Source organism: Berghia stephanieae, chromosome 1 (assembly GCF_034508935.2).
Source record: "Berghia stephanieae isolate SIO BIC M18660-M18661 chromosome 1, UCSD_Bste_1.3, whole genome shotgun sequence".
Lineage (NCBI taxonomy): Eukaryota > Metazoa > Mollusca > Gastropoda > Nudibranchia > Aeolidiidae > Berghia > Berghia stephanieae.
In genome coordinates, this window is record NC_088360.1 from 63,609,964 (window position 1) to 63,629,554 (window position 19,591).

Here is a 19,591-nt window from a genome sequence, read left to right on the forward strand (position 1 = left end):
AATGAGAAAACTCTGAACAAGAAACAATACTTAATGAGGTGAATATGATCCTAATCTTTCACCGGTGATGTGCTATATGCAGTCTATATGACACACAAATTAAAAGAGGTGCAAGTCAAGTACATAAAAAAAAGTAATGGGCATGGATATCACAAAAATAAGGTTATGAAAATTATAAGAACTCTTTAAGATTTTCTTAGTGGTTTTGATTGTCTTTAAACGAATGTCCTTATATAACAATTTTTAATGGAATTCTTATAATTCGTTGATTCCGGGATAAATATAAGTGAATCACATTTGACTATGTTGCTGGTTTATTAAAAAATGTCTATTAAGACAATGCTGTGATTGGATTTCAGTTTTACCTTACTCAAAATCCTTACTTTTACGTACAGGTGAACTGATATCTCAAAAACGCCTCAATCTACTGGTATAAAATTTATATGTCTACATCCAACATCATTTCCATTACTTTTGTTTAAAAATCTTAAGTGTTGAACATGTTAAAATATTCTCTTAAAAATTTTAATTCACTTAAATTTATGTATCAATTTCATGGGTTATCCTTCTTGCTTTTTAACAACATCATAATAATGATTAAATAATCAATTAAAACTCTGTTAATAAACTGTTTGGTAGTATGAAAATATTTTTGCTACACTTAATAACGGCAATACTACATTAGTTTGAAATTCAGAAAAAATCGATCAAAACGGCGAAAAAATTGTCTCCCTCTCTGTGTAAAGCTATGACTCATCATCACTAGACTGGCTAGATTTACCTGGCGAACTAAACTGAAAGCAATAAACGCCTGTGCTTACCTTTTCTTTTGTGCTTTAATTGTAATTCTAGAACTTTATACCATCCCATTTTCTTCCTTTTTACTGGCGCTGATATGACCTTAATGTGTTGCAAGCCCCGTAAAACCCTTAAAAACAAACAAACGATCTAGTGATGTCCATGTAGTTTTATGAATGTCCATGTGCTCCCACCTATAAGAAAGCTATTAAATGCACAAAAGTCTGCCAGCAGCTCTCCATTTCATTCATTTGTCTAAGTCCATGCTTGCCCATGCATTATTTGCTCCTACTTTTGCATTCAAATGACCCATTATGATATTTATATCTTAGTCTTTCATTTGTTCGAATATGGCTTGGAGCTGCTATTAGAAATTCTCTTTTTTGTCTTTGCATCATTGATAAGGGCATAACACTGTACAACATTTATATCTATTTTGCATATTTAGGTCCTGAATTTGGCACGTATAATTCTGGAGCTAACTGTTTCCCAGATCAATGATCTCGGTGATTCTTTACTTAACATAAATGCAACACCTTCAGTATGTCGCTTCTCATCCCCATGGCCTGAGTAGAGAATCATCTCTCCAGTAGCAAACCTCAGTTGGCCTGCCTGAGTCCATCGGGTCTCATGTAGACAGAGCAGGGATATATTGTATGTCTGCATTTCTGATGCACTTGAGTTGCTCTCCCTGCTTTATACATTGTGCGGACATTCCGTGTGGCAAACTTTGTGTTGGCCTTGGGTAGTAAAAGGGGCATCCACTTTGAAACTTCCTTGCGTCTTTCACTCCCAGGCATCATCAGACCTGCCAACCAGTACGATTAATCGTATTTTAGTATTTTTTTGGACCCCGAATACGCGGATACGATTTTTAGTGGATTTAATACGATTTTTTTAAAGATGTGTGATGTGAATTATCTTGATGATACATTTGATGAATTGATACACACATGTCGTACACCAACTGTTGACCGTGTTTCTGAATGAATGATGCATCACGTTTGAAACTATAGTCAGTTATCATTTCAGTTGCTTATATGATGCCGGTTTTCACCAATATTTTTCTCATACATTTTTGAGGATTTGCATAGAATTATGCATATAAGCTTGTTTTATACTTTGAATAGTCTCAGACCACATTTAAACTTTTGCCACTTATTAAATAGAAAATTTAATTGAACCAACATCTTTGACTATGAAGCCTTCAATTAAAAACTTAGTTGCTAATTAACTTAAACATAAATGGGTTATTTCCCTTTATAATAACTAAATTACTCTGTTTTGATTTATAAAATTTAGAATGATCTTTTTATTTCTTTATTATTTTGTAGGGTCTTGAATTACAAAGTGGGCAGCTTTAAGAACGGTATTTGGTTCAAAATGAATTTTTAGAACCATTTTAGAAGTATTTAACTTGTCTCTGCATATTACATACTTTGCGAATTTCCCATCATTTGACCAAAGTAATAGTATTAGTTGTATATAGAAGTAATAATAGTAGTAGTAGGAGTAGTAGTAGTGAATGCTCAAAAAAAAAAAAGAGAGAGAGAGAGATATGGATCATCAGATAACATATATGGAAAATATCGTGCTACTGTTGCAAATTGTCATCTATTGAATTGAAGACCACTCTCCCAGATATTTTATCTCAAAACTTTCTCATAACTGATGTACTGGGCTAGCAGATATCACCATCACAACTTCATCAGCATCTCTTACCATCAACATCATGACATCATCACTTCTACAACATTGTCACTGCCACATCACTTCTACCACCACCGCCACCACAGCTTCATCATCATCACCACAACCACCACTAGAGCACCATCGCTACAACAACCAACACTTCTTCCACTGACACTAGAATCAATACTACCAACATGTTAAGGATCTTTTGGTCATTTCTTTGAGTGTTTCGAAAGCAATTTCCTTTGATATTGCAATTTCTGAGCCTTATGCTAATTTTAAATGGCCATTAAGTTTTAGTTTCTCGATAAATCGATAATTTTGTAATCACTAGAGATTGCTTGAATGATGAAGATCAGAGTTTATTTTGATTTGGAATTGATGTTAGCTTTTATATAAATTTTTGTATAGTGCACACTTCTTTTCCACATGTGCGAACAAAATACACTTTTTTTTTGCTAAAAAATACACTTTTTAGGGTCATGGAACACACTTTTCATCCTGGGAAGGTTGGCAGGTCTGCATCATATGTCTTCTGTGGGAAGACCCTTCCACTACCAAGTTAAGTCTCATGGCTTTGCTCTTGATGCTTTCGTAACATGATTGTTATTACGACTAGAGTTGTGTTAGCCCTATTTCAGCCTATCTATACTCCAGGGGAGTTCGTCCTTATTTGGTCTGGTCTTTCCCCCTTTATCTGTCCAGCTTTGGTAACCCTATCATGAGTCAAAGCCCTCGCCAGCATAGCTCTTAGGATCATTAAGACACGCAAGCCATCCCACAGCATCAAGGTAGAGAAGCACAGGACAGAAAAAAATTCTTCTCATAGAAAACTGATATCGTTTATTATTTTAGTCATCTCTTCCATCCTGGTGTCTAGATTAGACTTTTAAATGATCTCAAAGTACATTGATGGTATCTGTTCTATATTTAAACCAATTCCCCTTTTATCTTACTATTTCTTGGTTGCTTTAATTGTAATTATACAATTGTTTGACTATCCCAGTCTCATCCTTTTTATTGATATGACCTAACAGTGCATTAAAACCCTTTAAAAAAAAATTATAAATATTTGCATTTATTTTGAAGGTCACAATCCAATTTATATTTTGGTTAAATATTTTTCAGTGGTGACGAGTTGCTTTTGACAGAGCTTTTATTCAATGGTGTCTTCAATAACACGACTCCACAACAGGCATGTGCCCTCATCAGCTGCTTTGTTTTCCAAGAAAAGAGTGGTGATACAGGAAAACTCGGTGAAGAACTCTCTGGTCTTTTGAGAACCATGCAGGTAATGTTTTTATGACAGGAAGGCAATGATTTGATTTCGTAGACGAAAAAGCGAATCTCCATCAATAGGTTAAAAGTCTAGTTTTAAATTAAACTAATGATTTGAAAATTCTGAAATGAACTGTTTAGACCTGTAAATTCTCAGTCAATTAACTGAAATCAGTCAATTCGTCAAATTCAAATATTTTAAAAAGGAAAAAAAGAAAGAATTCATGAATCGTAGTCGAATGACCGTGAAGTAATTATGAATGTTCCACAGCGCTACGCATAGCTCAAGGGCCGTTTATATTTACGATGGATATATTGCCAAGGCTAAGCGACGCTTCTTAGGGTTGCCGTGTCTGAACACAGCCTTTGTGAAATTATCTTTTCACTTTCCCAACCTGTCGTAATCCTAATGGTAGCCAATTTTAACTGAGCCGCCGAGCGATAAATTTCACTGTTTCGTCTAAGCCAAAATTGACCACATTTACTTGGTAGAACCTAAAAGTATGAATAAGTTTAATGCGAAAGCCGGAAGTGCGTTATGAAGACACCTTCAAATCGAAAGTTATATCACAGAGTAGGTAGGTTACCTATTACCCACCTACTCTGTGGTTATATGATTTCTACAAGCACATCTCGAATGCCTCACGTTGTAAACAAACTGTGGGTACCTAATTATAAGAAAAATTGTAAGTAGCCTAATTAATTCCCACGTAAATTAGTTTTCTGTCATTGTTTTGCTCAAGTGAGCTTGCTGTTTAGTATTCATCTCGATTCTTTGGATTTTTCTGATGCGATACGAAGAGTTTCAGTGAGGTTCAGTTTCAGTCTCAGTCAATTTTTATAGAGCTTATTTACAGGTCTAACTGTTATTGTGAGGCTGATATTTAACACCAGATTATTTCATTGTGTGGCATAAGATAAATTAAATGATTTTATTGATGTTTTTTCCTTAATCATAAGATATGGTCAAAATGTTCATCAAATTCAACTTTGTATGAAATGATCTGATCTTGAATATTAGGACATGCTCTATGAGAAATATTTTACACTTTGTTGAAACATTACCATGTAAAGGAGAAAATATTTTGATTTAAGTATAGCTGGCCCTATTTGTACTACTAAAAATAGAATTTGTTTAATTGCTATTACTAATAGAACTGTAATACACAGAAAATAGTTTTGGGAAGGAGAGGGAATGGATATCAGCATGGTGTTCAAATATTTGTTTTTGAAGTTATTGGGTTTGACATTTTATTGAAATTCATTCAATCCTTTAGCAATTTAGTAAACAAACAAACAATGATGGCACAAACTTTACCAAACTTTACCCTTAAACTGGAAAGACAAGGTAAAATTTTCATGACTGCGTAATAAGAGAAATTGTCCTGTTTGGCAAGGGAAAGGGTGACCACGATTTTTATTTTCATTCATTAAATAACTTTCTCTCCCCATCATATGTAGAAAGTCGCCTTACTAGATGACCACACTGGCCATATTAAAGTTGACACATTTTTATATATTTATCCGTAATTGCAATCATCTCAACTAATTTTATTGCGACAACATTCCAAGAAATAAAAACATTTTTGCATCTGTCATTGGAAAGATGTTTTGGGGGATTGGGAGGCAAAAAACATGGTCAACCTATCCCAAACAAGCCATTTGGACTTGACAATCAAAATCGTGGTCTTCCTAGAAAACCTTGTGATTTTGGTCTCCATAGACACTTCCGTAGTCTTTTAACGTATTATTATTATTTGCTTTCTTTCCAGGGGGTTTTATTTTTAAGGGTTTTACGGAGTCTTACAGAAACTGCCATTTTGTTCGCGAAAACAGAAAGACTGGAGAGCTGTAAGCTCACCAATTTTACCTTTAATGGGAGTAAAAACAGGGAAAGGTGGTAGTTTTTCCTGTTTGTAGTCTTTACTGATGTGCTATGTATTCACAGGACACAGCCCGTCGCATTGCTCGCATCAGTCGTGAAGCCAAACTGGAGATTGATGAAGATGTTTATGTTGATTCTTTCCGTCCTCATTTAATGGATGTGGTCAATGCCTGGTGCAATGGCTCAAGTTTCTTTGATTTATGCAAGATGACAGACATATTTGAAGGTGAAATTTTGATTTTGTGTATTAGTACAATATTTGGACCCAAATACGGATTTAGTACAATTTTTTTTTTTTTGTAATATTCTATTTTTCTCCCCCCAAGGGTGAATGATGTTGAAAATGATACATTTGATGCAATAATACATACATACATGTTCATCAACTGTTGTATGATGCATCACATTCTCTAAATTTGTACTATAATTATAATTTCAATTAGTAATATAATGCTGGTTTTCACTAATATTTTTCTCATACCTATTTGAGGATTTGCTTAGAATTATGCTATAATAGACCTGTAAATTCTCAGTCAATTAACTGAAATCAGTCAATTTGTCAAATTCAAATATTTAAAAAAAAGAAGGAATTCACAAATCATAGTCGAATGACCGTAAAGTAATTAGAAGTGTTCCACAGCGCTACGCATAGCTCATGGTGGCTGTTTATATTAACGATGGATATGTTGCCAAGGCTAAGCGACGCTTTTTAGAATTGGCATGTCTGAACACATCCCAGTGTATTTTCACACAGCCTTCGGTAAATTATTTTTTCACTTTCCAAACCTGTCGTGATCCCAACGGTAGCCAATTTTAACTGAGCCGCCGAGCGATAAATTTCACTGTTTCATCTAAGCCAAACTTGACCACATTTACATGGGTTGTAAAAGTATGAAAAAGCAAACGCGAAAGCCGGAAGTGCGTTATGTAGACACCTTCAAATCGAAAGTTAGGATAGATTGCTACAAGTACGTTTCGAATCTCGATTGCCTCACGTTGTAAACAAACTGGTCGACCGTTTCTTCACTGATTGGGTACCTAATTATAAGGAACACGGGTAAGTAGCCTAATTAATTCCAACGCAAATTAGGACGTTTTCTGCCATTGTTTTGCTCAAGTGAGCTTGCAGTTTACTGTGGCGATTTACCATTCATTTCAATTCTTTGGATTTTTCCGCTACGCCTGCGGGAGTTTCTTTGATGATAATTCACTTCTCCTACTAAATGATTCAGTGTATTGGCCAGAAATCATATTTATTTCAGTTTTTTTTTTCTGTCATTAATTGATTGAAAATCAAGTTTGCTCATTGCTACATTATTTTAATGTTCTCACAATGCCTGAGCTGTTCGTGGATCGCAATTCAGACTTGTCGAGCATCGATAAAGATGTGAGGAATAAATTTAATTAGTCACGGCTAGAAGTTAAAGATGATAATGGTGAATATTTTTCTGACTAGTCAAGAAAAATTCTAGAGGCAGGAATATGACTTTGATGAAGTCATCTTTACTTATATGAATGACATGCTTCTTTAGCATTCCTTCTACATCAAATCAATGGCAGTCATACTTCCAGTAAGTAATAACACCCACTATTTTAATGTATTGTATTTAACACTCTCCTCACCAATGATGCCCTTATTTTTTTAAAAACAACTTGAATCTTCAGTTTGTCGAAGAGTTTCAGTCAATTTTTATAGAGCTCATTGACAGGTCTAATATAAGCTTATTTTATAATTTAAATGGCCTCCACATTTAAGGGAATGGGCGGGTCCTCGATTGTCAAAAATCGAGTAAAATGTTGATTTTGAGATTTTTTTTTGAAAAGTTTTAAACCTTTGCTACATGAAAATCTGTTTGTTGACTCTCAAGTGGGTCAGTTTAGGTCCAAACTGACCTCTTGAAGTCCAAGGGGGTCAGTAAATATAATGTTACAGCCTGGCTTGACAGCGAAAAAGCCATATAAACATTAGGCCAATATGAGCATAAAACATCGATAGTAATAGGCAAGTTTGGTATCGATAGTTTCCGTCTATTTTTGTTCTATATGAAATGCCCACTGTCAAGGTCTTCGGTCTATCTATATTTAGTCAAGAGCCTTTCCAAAAAACCCTTCTCTGACCCAATTGCGAGGGGTTGACTCGATTCTAGTAAAATCGTGAGTGATTGTGTGACCTTTGCCTTGCTAGCGCTGTTCTCATTGGCTGATCAAAATAGTCGATAACATGACCTGATACTGCTTTCTGAGTGGTTAGCGGGCGAGTCAAAGTTCATGCTTTGACCTCACCTTTGCATGCGTCTTATGTAAACATTGTTATTCTGTGTGTGATTTTTCTTCTTCCCGGAGACATAAAAGTTTTGTTTTCAACTGCATTTTTCTTCACTTGTGAAAAGTACCGACACATACCCAACAAGTATGCCTAGAAAGACTCGAATTGAATGACATGCAAAATCAGCAGCTCGAACAAGATGGGAACAGTAATATTATTGTGAATTTTTATAGTTAGAATTTGTCACTCCTTCGTAACATGATGTAAAATGAAAAAGCACTGAGGTCTCTAAATGAAATGAATGCACTTACTGTCGAGCTAGACGGAGTATTGGTTGTAAACGAATGAGCGAGAGGTTTGTTATGCACTTGAGAACGATAGCGAGAGTGAGAGAGAGTGCAAAATCCACTAACTGTGCTCAACGCGCTTTACAATTTTTCAGACAGAGACAGCGCTGTTGTGGGCTAAGTACTCATTTTACACCCGAGTATGGTGAGAGAACGGGAGTAAAGAGTCTTTTCCAAGGACTCAACTATGCGCTGAACGAGGCTCGAAACCAGGACCTTCCTATCCGAAAGCGAGTGTCATACCACAAGACCATATAGCCGCACATAGCTTAGATAGATAGATAGATAAAGAGAGAGAGAGAGAATGTGTGTGTGTGTGTGTGTGTGAAGCCCGAGAAAAGGCAAGGCAAGAACAGGAGGCTGAAGAGGGAGGGCCTGCATATCAAGCAGGGTCATTTTGACGCATGAATGCATGATCGTGTCTGAGTTTCCTGTGCTTGAAACTTTGAATGCTGTGCTTTTTCTACATATATTTTGCTACTCTTCCTTTATTTATAAACATTTCTGCATGATTTTTCGCATGTGCATACAGTATTACTAAGTTCATAAAACGATGCATTTGTATTTCAGATTCAGATTCAGATTTATTTTATAAATTTTGCGTAAAAGTGAGTCAAAAGTCCAAAAATGGGTCAATTTTTGGTGTTTCAAAATTGATGAACTTTGAAAATCAATTTTTAAAAAAACTAATGAAGGTATTAGAAAAAACGATGCATAGTTCTCAAGAATGGCACAAATACTACTAGTGTACCTATTTTCATGTCAAGGCAAAACCTTAGTCTTTTGAAAACTACCTCATTATAGGGTATCAAATTTCAAAATGGCAGCGTTACCATGGTAACCAAAAACTGAAATTTAGGTTTTCAATTTTTTTCCCTCTAATTAGGACGTATATAACCTAAAATTACCACTAAAAGTCAGCTACTTATTACATTTTAGAATTTTGCCTTCAGGACCCGCCCATCCCCTTAAGCTTTTACTTCTTGTTAAAATTTTAAGTGGAGATTAAATTGAACTAACATCTTTGACAATGAAGCCTCCAATTAAAAACTGTATTGCTGATAAGCTTAAACATTTATGGATTATTGTCCTAAATAATAACTAAAATTACTGTATTTTGGTTTTTAAATTTATAATGGTCATTTATTTTTTTCTTAATTATTTTAATGAGTCTGTTTTTTTATTACCAAGTGGGCAGCTTTAGGAACGTTGTTTGGTTCAAAATGAATTCACTAGAACCATTTTTAGATGTATTTAAGTCTAGTAGCGCGCAGGTCCAATATTGAGGACGAGCATAACTGAGTCAGTGGGGCGACGGTCCAGTATTGAGGACGAGTTGGCTTTGACGCCGAGCGTGCCAGTCCATTATTGAGCTCAGGATCAACCCCATTTATGAATGGAGTTGTTAACCTTTCTATATTTAGAAATGCAGTAAAAATTAATTGATTCTGATTGGTCAATAGTTTAGCTATGTCCTTCAACTTGTTGAAGGCAAGTTAGTGGCCTTTCAAGTCATAAACGAAGCCAACAAAGAGCCCCCCCCCCCCCCCCTGCCCACCCCCATGCCCCAGCTGATCAGCTGTAGCAACTAGGCACTGTCCAGTGTAACTTCCGGAATGCAAGGCCGCGTCACTTGAGTTAACATTATGCATTATACATGTGAAATTGCCATCATTTTACCAAAAGTGATGGTATTAGTAGTATGTAGTAGGAAGTGATGGTAGTAGTAGTAGGAGGAGGAGGAGCAAATTATCAACAACAAAAAAGAGAGACATGGATCATTAGACAACATAATGGAAAATATCTTGTCACATGTGCAAAATGTCATCTATGGAATTGAAGGCCGCTGTCCCAGATTTTTCATCTCAAAACTTACAACTGATTTACTGGGTTGGCAGATGTATATCACTACTTCATGGATGCTAAATCGCCGGCTTTTTGTCAAGCATCACAATCGCATCATCATCACTCCCACCTCTTCTTCAACTACTACCTCCACATCATGATCACTACCACTACTACCACATCATTACCATACTACTACAAAGACTACAACCATCACAACCACATCATCATCACTACCACTTCCACTAAAGCCATCATCACCACAACTACCACCACAGCATCATCATGATCACTAGTATTAACACCACTATTACAACCACCAAGACATCATCCCCATCAATATCACCCAACTACAACTACCACCATATCATTTTCATCACACATACACACACACACACTCACACCTCTACTACAACCACCACCACCATGTCATCATTACAAACAATACTATTACGACTACCATCATCACATCATCTTCACTAACACTTTTACTACAACCACCACCACTACACCAGCCTCACTACCACTTCTACTGCAACCATCATCACTACTACTACAACTACAACCACCACATCATCATCATTACAACTACTACAACCACCATATCCACATCATCATCACTACAGCTACCACTTATCCTACCACAACCACCTCAACATCATCACTACCAATACTGCTACGACCACAACCATCACATCATCACTACCAATATTACTACAACCACAACCATCACATCATCACTACCAATATTACTACAATCACCACCATCACATCATCATCTCTACAAACACAACCGCCACATCATCATCACAACCAATGCTACTACAACAAACACTCATCATTATTACCACCCACATCATCTTCACCTCCACTACAACTACAACCACCATCACAGCATCATCATGACTAATATTACAACAACCATCACAACTACTACAACCACAGCCATTTGAGGTTTCGGAGATTTGGAGTGGTATTGGACATTGTGTTTACCTTACAGTTCTAAATAGATAAGATTTTCTCTAATGAAATTCTATCTAACGGTGTGTGTCTGAAATTCATGTTATCACAATTTTAAGTTGGCGTAAATTATAACTTGTTTGCAGGCTTTTTTGAGTGGTCCAAAATTTCTGCAGGCAGTTTGATAATTTGGTACTAGCACCCATGCAACTTCATTTGATACACCAACGTCATCATCACCACTGCTACAACCACCAACACAGCATTGTCATTGCCACAACCAACAACATCACTTCCACCACCACCACCACAGCTTCATCATCATCACCACAATCACTTCAGCACCATAGCTATAACAACCACCACCTCTTCCTCTGACTCTAGCATCAATACTACCATCATGATTGGGGCCTTTTGGTCATTTATTTGGGTGTTTCAAAAGCATTATCCTTAGATATTGCAATTTCTGACCCTTATTTGAAATGCTTATTTAGTTTAGTTTCTCGATAAACCAGATAATTTTGTAATTACTAGAGATTGTTGTGAATGATGAAGGTTAGAGTTTATTTTGATTTTGGTGTGGTGTTAGCTTTTATATAAATTTTTGAATAGTATGCACTTTTTTTCCAAATGTGCGGACAAAATACACTTTTTAGGATCATAGAATACACTTTTCTTTCTGAAAAGGTTGGCAGGTCTGGTTCTTGGGTTATGGTACCATAATTTTGAGCCTTTGACTTAGATACATACTAGTGCCCATTGTTGTCTTCAGGCAAAAGAATTAAGAGGGGGGGGGGGGGGGGGGGGGGAGTGACACTAAAGGGTCATTTTTTTAATTTGATGAAATATCCTAAACTTCTATGCACAGTCATAATGTATATGTTTGGGAAGGATGATTGCATATAATTTTTTTCGAAAAAAGTTGCCCGTTGCTATGGAAACGACCCCATATTGGAAAATAAGCAACACATCTTAAAAAGTCAAAGGCTTTTTTGTTTATCAACCGATTGCCACAATATTTTGGCCAGAGGTAGAAAAAAGGAAAATAAAGAGGCTCTAGAAGCCCGATTCATATTTTTTAATTAGAAACTTTGAAAATTAAGTTCAAAGATATTACTCGATTATTCCCCTTGAAAAAAGTTACATAATTTGAAATTACTCATAAATTTTTTTTTTTTTTTCAAAAATCCGGCTCCTAGAAGACCTGCGTAATTGTATGACACTCATTTGTAGAAAGTTTGAAGAAGATTGGTTAAAAACTGAGGGAGGAGAAAGGTTTTTAGTGACGAAAACTGCAGTTTTGAGAAAAACGCATTTAAAAGTCAAAGTAAACGAGTTTAGGGAAAAACTCTCCTCTCGCTCTCTGATTGGATTGTGACCACATGACATAATTAAGAACAAAGTGATTGGTTGTTGAAGATAGAGGAGAGTTTTTACTTTTAATTGATATGTTTTTGCCTTTACTTAGTTATAAAGACTATTTGATATTCTTTCATGAATCAGTCCACTGAAACTAAAAATGGGCAGGATTTAACCATATCATGGGTCACAAAATACGTTTTTTTTTAGTCGAAAAAACTGAAGACGAAGTTCTCGTGCAATTTTTTATACAGACAACTGGTCACATGACAACATCCCACCAAAATCTAATTTTTAGCAAACTGGGTCGAAATTCATCATTTTTAATGTCGCTCCCCCCCCCCCCCCCCCCCCCCCCCCCCCCCCCTTAAGCCTTGAAAGTTTAAAATGCAAGTAAATGAGAACAATTTCATCTGATGGGCTGATCGCTCTTTTAATATCCCTATTTTGTAATATTTTTGTATGTGTGTGTGTGTGTGATATAATCAGACTTTCTCGAACATTGTACACATTATTTTTCTCCAAATATACTTGACTTAGATGCCTTTCGCGTCTCGACCGAAAGATCGGGTCGCCTTGGCTGTTTCCAGTATTTCCTGTGTGAGGTGTCTCCAATATTGCCGGTCCTCTGCTAGGGTTCTCAGATTTTCAAGGTCCCCTGCCGTTATGAGACGAATGCTTTGTCCAAGTGTTGTGAGGTTTTTGTTTAGGATTACAGGGAGTGTTGTGATCCGTCTTCCTCTGAAAAGGTTCCCGTGTTTTTGAAAGTATCCCGACATGGCTTGGTTAGCTGGTATGTTTTGGTCCCTGCGTAGTATGTGACCAAAAAGTTGCCATCGTTGTAAAATGTCAAGGGAGATTGGTCTTTCTTTTGTGATCTTATAGAGTGATTCATTTGAGATCTTTTTTGGGTATTTGATGTCCAGTACCCTTCTTAGCTGTGTGCGATGGAAGGCATCCAGATGTTCTTCTTCGGATTTTGTCAACGCCCAAGTGCCGCAGTCATACAGAAGTACCGGTTTTACAAGAGCACGGTACAGTTTCAGTTTGGTTTTTCTCTTTATTTTGTCACCTCTAATCCATACATTGGTGAGTTTACTGAGTGCGGCGTTTGATAGCTGTTTTCTTCTTTGTACATCCTCGGTGTCTCCAATTAGTGAGCCTACTTTTTTTGTTCTTTTCCATTCCTCTTTGTTCCTCGATATTGTTGTAAATTCGGTTTTATTGGCATTGACTTGGAGGTTATATTTCATGAGGGTATTTTGTATGATGTCTATATTTGCTGGTGTTGATCCAATAAAATCGACATCATCTGCATAGGCGATTTCTCTACGGATTGCATTCTCAATATGAGTCGTTGGTTTTGGAATGACTTTTCGAACTTCTTTCAGAGCGTGTTCTAAGTATATTGTGAACAGAATCGGGCTCAGACTATCTCCTTGGGGGGGTCCCGATGTTACTTTCGAACTGCGTCTGTTTTGTGGCCCCGTATATCTCCAAATATATATTTTTTTTAATTCTCAGGATTATCGATTAGAACAAAAGGAGTTTTCTCATTGCTTTATTAAATTTATATCACAGAAAAATTAAGAAATTAATATCACAGTTTGATGATTAAGAATAGTTTTTTTTAGTTAGCAATACATTAATAAGAACATTCTCAAGAAGAATGTGAACATCATTTGAGAATCATGAAATATTTCACTTTCTGATTTCTTTTTTTTTAGGAAGTATTATTCGTGCCATGAGACTACTAGAGGAAACCTTGAGGCAGATGGTGCAAGCAGCCAAAGCCATTGGCAACACAGAGTTGGAAAATAAATTCTCAGAAGGTGACTTTTTTCAACTAGCTTATATAATGCCAGTATATTTGAGTTTGTTTTTTAGATTTAAATACTCATATTAGTTATTGTTGGATGGTAACAGGATTCCCACTCGGGAAGTCGGGAAATGGTCTTGAATTTTTTAATTTCCTCAAGATCGGGGGAAAACGGTCTTGAAAATTAAAATGGTCTTGATTATTCTTGTCTGAGTCAGGAACTTTCAAATCGGGTGTGGTCATAAACGTGAAGTTTCTTATTATTTACTTATTAAGCAGTGATGACAATCTTCCGCGGATTTCCAGGATTTTGGGAATTTCTCAGAAATTTTCCGCTGAATTTGCCATGTCAAACATTTTCCTCAAAACCACAAAATCACCATAATGTCATGTCATATTTTGATACCAGTGCTCAGTCTCTTGAAATTTGTTGACGTCGGGCCAGACAGAATGGTGCCAGATGTCACAATTGATACAGAAGATCAGTGGTGTTCTTTGATTCTGATTAGTTGACGGTTAAAGGGGAGGGATAAATAGGTCTTGTTTTTTTTCTCTGATGTAGATGCCTATTGCCTTTTTAATATTTCTCTCTCTCTGTGACTCTCTGTAATCTCTCTCTCTCTCTCTCTCTCTCTCTCTCTCTCTCTCTCTCTCTCTCTCTCTCTCTCTCTCTCTCTCTCTCTCTCTCTCCTCTCTCTCTCTCTCTCTCTCTCTCTCTCTCTCTCTCTCTCTCTCTCTCTCTCTCTCTCTCTCTCTCTCTCTCTCTCTCTCTCTCTCTCTCTCTCTCTCTCTCTCTATTTCTTTTCGCAACCATCCATTAAATAATCTGTTTATACAGAGATACAATAATGCAATGGTGATTGGCTTAGTTTACTCTTTTTTTTTTTTTTTTTTTTTTTTTTTTTGCCTTTGGACTATGGTTTGAAATTTGAGAGATTCTTTGGTTGTATTTATAGGCTGCATAACCACTAGGTTTCCGTAGCAAAGATATTGTAACCTGCTCACAGCCGTTTAAATAGGGCCCAAACTTTCAGTTTAGTTACCTCTTCCCTCACTGGCTACCGTCAAGTAATGTAAACAATCCACCTGTCAGCCACAGTGATAACAGCTGTCAAGACGGCGTGCATTGGCAATAAATTATGTCTGCAGGTAAATCTCATCGCTTTGAATTTCTCTCAGGCAGAGAGTAGTAGAAATTTCATCAAAATACTCAATTTTCTCAGCCTGTTGTGGACGCAGAATCTTTTTCATAATTTTCAAACATATATGGATACAAAGACCAGCTTTTCATCTACAAGACGCAATTATTTTTGTTTACATCATTAAATGATAAATTTGTGTTTTGCTCTTTTGAATAATCAGAGATTTTTATGAAATAAATATTAAAATTATAAGTTTAAGAAATATTTAAAAATTCAAAATATCAAACCAACACTTTTTACCATCAAGTGTGAGGGATCAGAGAAAAGTAGATAAAATTATCTTTCATATGATATATACTTTATTATGTAGATTCAGGGATTTAAGAATAGGGGGTGTGGAAAAGAATCTCAATAATTATTTTTGTTACCAACAAAGAGGAGAATATTTCATGATATTTTAGAAACCCAATAATAAAACTAGATAGTGATGATAAGAGACATTTATTTAATTTGATTTCATTGAATTTAAGCGGAAATTTTAGATATTTCTTAAATTTACTTATTTAAGTTCTGTTCAGGTTATAGACACACTGAAGACGGTCATCACACCAGTACAAATGAAATATGTCGAATTTGTTGTGAAAGAGCCGTGCTGAGAGGATTAAAAGACTCTAGACGTTATCAATAATTAACTATAAATATAAATGTGAAATTCTGACATATTTAAATATTTCAATTTGCGAGAAATGTATCTCACTGATACATAATTTAAAGAAATGCGATGCAGGTATTGATACCTTTGGTTCAATGAGAAAACTCTGAACAAGAAACAATACTCAATGAGGTGAATATGATCCTAATCTTTCACCAGTGATGTGCTATATGCAGTCTATATATGGCACACAAATTAAAAGAGGTGCAAGTCAAGTACATGAAATAAAGTAATGGGCATGGATATCTCAAAAATAAGGTTATGAAAATTTTAAGACTTTCTTAGTGGTTTTGGTTGTCTTTAAATGAATGTCCTTCTATAACAATTTTTAATGGAATTATTATAATTCGTTGATTCTGGGATAAATATAAGTGAATCACATTTGACTATGTTGCTGGTTTATTAAAAAATGTCTATTAAGACAATGCTGTGATTGGATTTCAGTTTTACCTTACTCAAAATCCTTACTTTTACGTACAGGTGAACTGATATCTTAAAAACGCCTCAATCTACTGGTATAAAATTTATTAGACCTGTAAATTCTCAGTCAATTAACTGAAATCAGTCAATTTGTCAAATTCAAATATTTAAAAAAAGGAAAGAAAGAAATTTAAAAAAGAAAGAATTCACAAATCGTAGTCGAATGACCGTAGAGTAATTAGGAGTGTTCCACAGCACTACGCATAGCTCATGGGGACCGTTTATATTAACGATGTATATATTGCCAAGACTAAGCGACGCTTTTTATAAGAGGCGTGTCTGAACACATCCCTGGGTATTTTCACACATCCTTCGTTAAATTATTTTTTCACTTTCCAAACCCGTCGTGATCCCAACTGTAGCCAATTTTAACTGAGCCACCGAGCGATAAATTTCACTGTTTCATCTAAGCCAAAATTGACCACATTTACCTGGCGAGTCTCAAAAGTATGATAAAGTAAATTGTGAATGTTATGTAGACACCTTCAAATCGAAAGTTAGGATAGATTGCTACAAGCACATTTCGATTGCCTCACGTTGTAAACAAACTGGTTGACCGTTTCTTCACTGATTGAGTACCTGATTATAAGGAACAATGGTAAGTAGCCTAATTAATTCCAGTGCAAATCAGGACGTTTTCTGCCATTGTTTTGCTCAAGCCCAAGCGAGCTTGCTGTTTTGTGGCGATTTACCTTCATTTCGATTCTTTGAATTTTTCCGCTACGCCTGCCGAAGTTTCTTCTTGATAATTCACTTCTACTTAATAATTCAGTGTATTGGCCAGAAGTCATATTTATTTAAGTTTTTTTTCCGGTCATTTACTGATTGAAAATCAAGTTTGCTCATTGCTACATTATTCTAATGTTCTCACAATGGCTTAGCTGTTCGTGGATCGCAATTCAGACTTGTCGAGCATCGATAAAGATGTGAGGAATAAATTCAATAGGTCATGGCTAGAAGTTAAAGATGTTAATGGTGATTATTTTTTTGACTATGTCATACTTCCAGTAAGAAATAACACCCACTATTTTAATGTATTGTATTTATCACTCTCCTCTCCAATGATGCCCTTATTTTAAACAAAATAATTGAATCTTCAGTTTGTCGAAGAGTTTCAGTCAATTTTTATAGAGCTCATTTACAGGTCTAATTTATATGTCTACATTCTACAGATATTCAACATCATTTCCATTACTTTTGTTTTAAAATCTTAAGTGTTGAACATGTTAGAATATTCTCTTAAAAATTTTAATTCACTTAAATTTATGTATCAATTTCATAGGTTAAACACCATCATAATTATGATTATATAATCAATGAAAACTCTGTTAATAAACTGTTTGGTAGTATAAAAATATTTTTGCTACACTTAATAACGGCAATACTACATTAGTTTGAAATTCAGAAAAAATCTATCAGAACGGCGAAAAAATTGTCTCCCTCTCTCAGTGTAAAGCTATGACTCATCATCACTAGACTGGCTAGATTTACCTGGCGAACTAAACTGAAAGCAATAAACGCCTGTGTGCTTTATAAAGTAAAAATCAAAGGAAAATAACACTTTCTGGCCTTTGATTTGAATATTATTGTAGGCCTTTAAAAAGTTATGTGAAAAGGACAATTCATTAAATGTTTACAAAAAGTAAATTTATGTCTAATGATAAGAATGGATTTACACTAGTAACAATATATAACATAATACAAAACGTTCCTGTTATTTTTACATTTTGCTTGTGTTTGAGAGACCGAAAAATTATTTTCCTCCTTTTTGATAAATTACTATTATTATCACTGATTAAGCTATGTTAAGTTAACTGCTAATCATCGTGCCTGGTGGAACATTCTAGGAGTTCTGGACCATATATCCAGCTTTCAAAGACTGGTTAAAAAATACTAGCAACAATCTAGAAACATACTGCATATTGTGTAAAAAGACTATTTATATCAAGACCATGGGAATGTCTGCTTTGACTTCTCATATCCAAGAGAACAGCATTGGCTATATCTATGAGTGACAGGGGGTCGTTACTTAACTTTGTTGCAAAGCTGTCTACGTCTACTAGCTCTTGCGCTTCTGATTCAATGCAGGCACAGGCGATGCCAAAGCCTTCATCATTAGATAGTTTTGTATGATATCATTGATGCTGAGATTTGGTGTTGTGTGTGAACGGCAATGAAAAACCACTCTGCCAGTTCGAATGAAGACATTGACTACTTTTATTTGAAACAAAAGTTCAGTCAATACAAAAATTTAGTTTTGGAGAAATTATTGGTCTTGAAAATAATTTGGCAGTCTTGAATTTTGAAATGGGTTTTGAGTGGGAACCCTGTGGTAAACAATACAACACAATATGTGTATTTTAAAAAACACAAACTTTTATGCAGCACAATATCTGGGTGGGGTTCCCAACCCCCCATAGTGTGTCTTCTAGCCCCCTGTATATGTTTTCCAACTTGCTCTCTGTCTTTGTCTTGGAATGGGATTACTCAGTGATGCCAAAACTCACCGGAAAAAACTCCGGTCTGGAGCAAAAAATTCCGGGCTCCGGGCAACTTCCGTCAAATTCCGGTGAGGTCAATTTGTTCCAAGGATACCCCCCCCCCCCCCCCTTCCAACCACCACATCATCATCATTACCACTAGTATTACAACCATCATCACCACCACTACTACTGCAACAACCACCACATCATCATCACTACCACTACTACTACAACCACCACCACACCATCATCATTACCACAACTACTACTTCAACCACCACCACCACATCATCATTACCACAACTACTACTTCAACCACCACCACCACGACCACATCATCATCACAACCACTACTACTACAACCACCACCACCACATCATTATCACTACCACATCATCATCACTACCACCACTACTACACCACCACAGCCACATCATCATCACTACCACTACTACTACAACCACCAGCTTCACATCATCACTGCCACTACTACTACAACCACCAGTATCACATCATCACTTCCAC

The 19,591-nt window shown here is 35.9% G+C and overlaps 1 protein-coding gene across 1 annotated transcript in view; it reads left to right on the forward strand.

Annotated features, from left to right (window-relative positions):
• The window catches only part of LOC144979222 (exosome RNA helicase MTR4-like), a 171,522-nt gene that overhangs the window by 135,221 nt on the left and 16,710 nt on the right, over positions 1 to 19,591 (forward strand). The window contains exons 22-24 of the mRNA XM_078925833.1: positions 3,619 to 3,781; positions 5,717 to 5,879; positions 14,158 to 14,262. Of these exons, the coding sequence (XP_078781959.1) occupies positions 3,619 to 3,781; positions 5,717 to 5,879; positions 14,158 to 14,262 (431 nt within the window). The remainder of the gene's footprint in view (positions 1 to 3,618; positions 3,782 to 5,716; positions 5,880 to 14,157; positions 14,263 to 19,591) is intronic.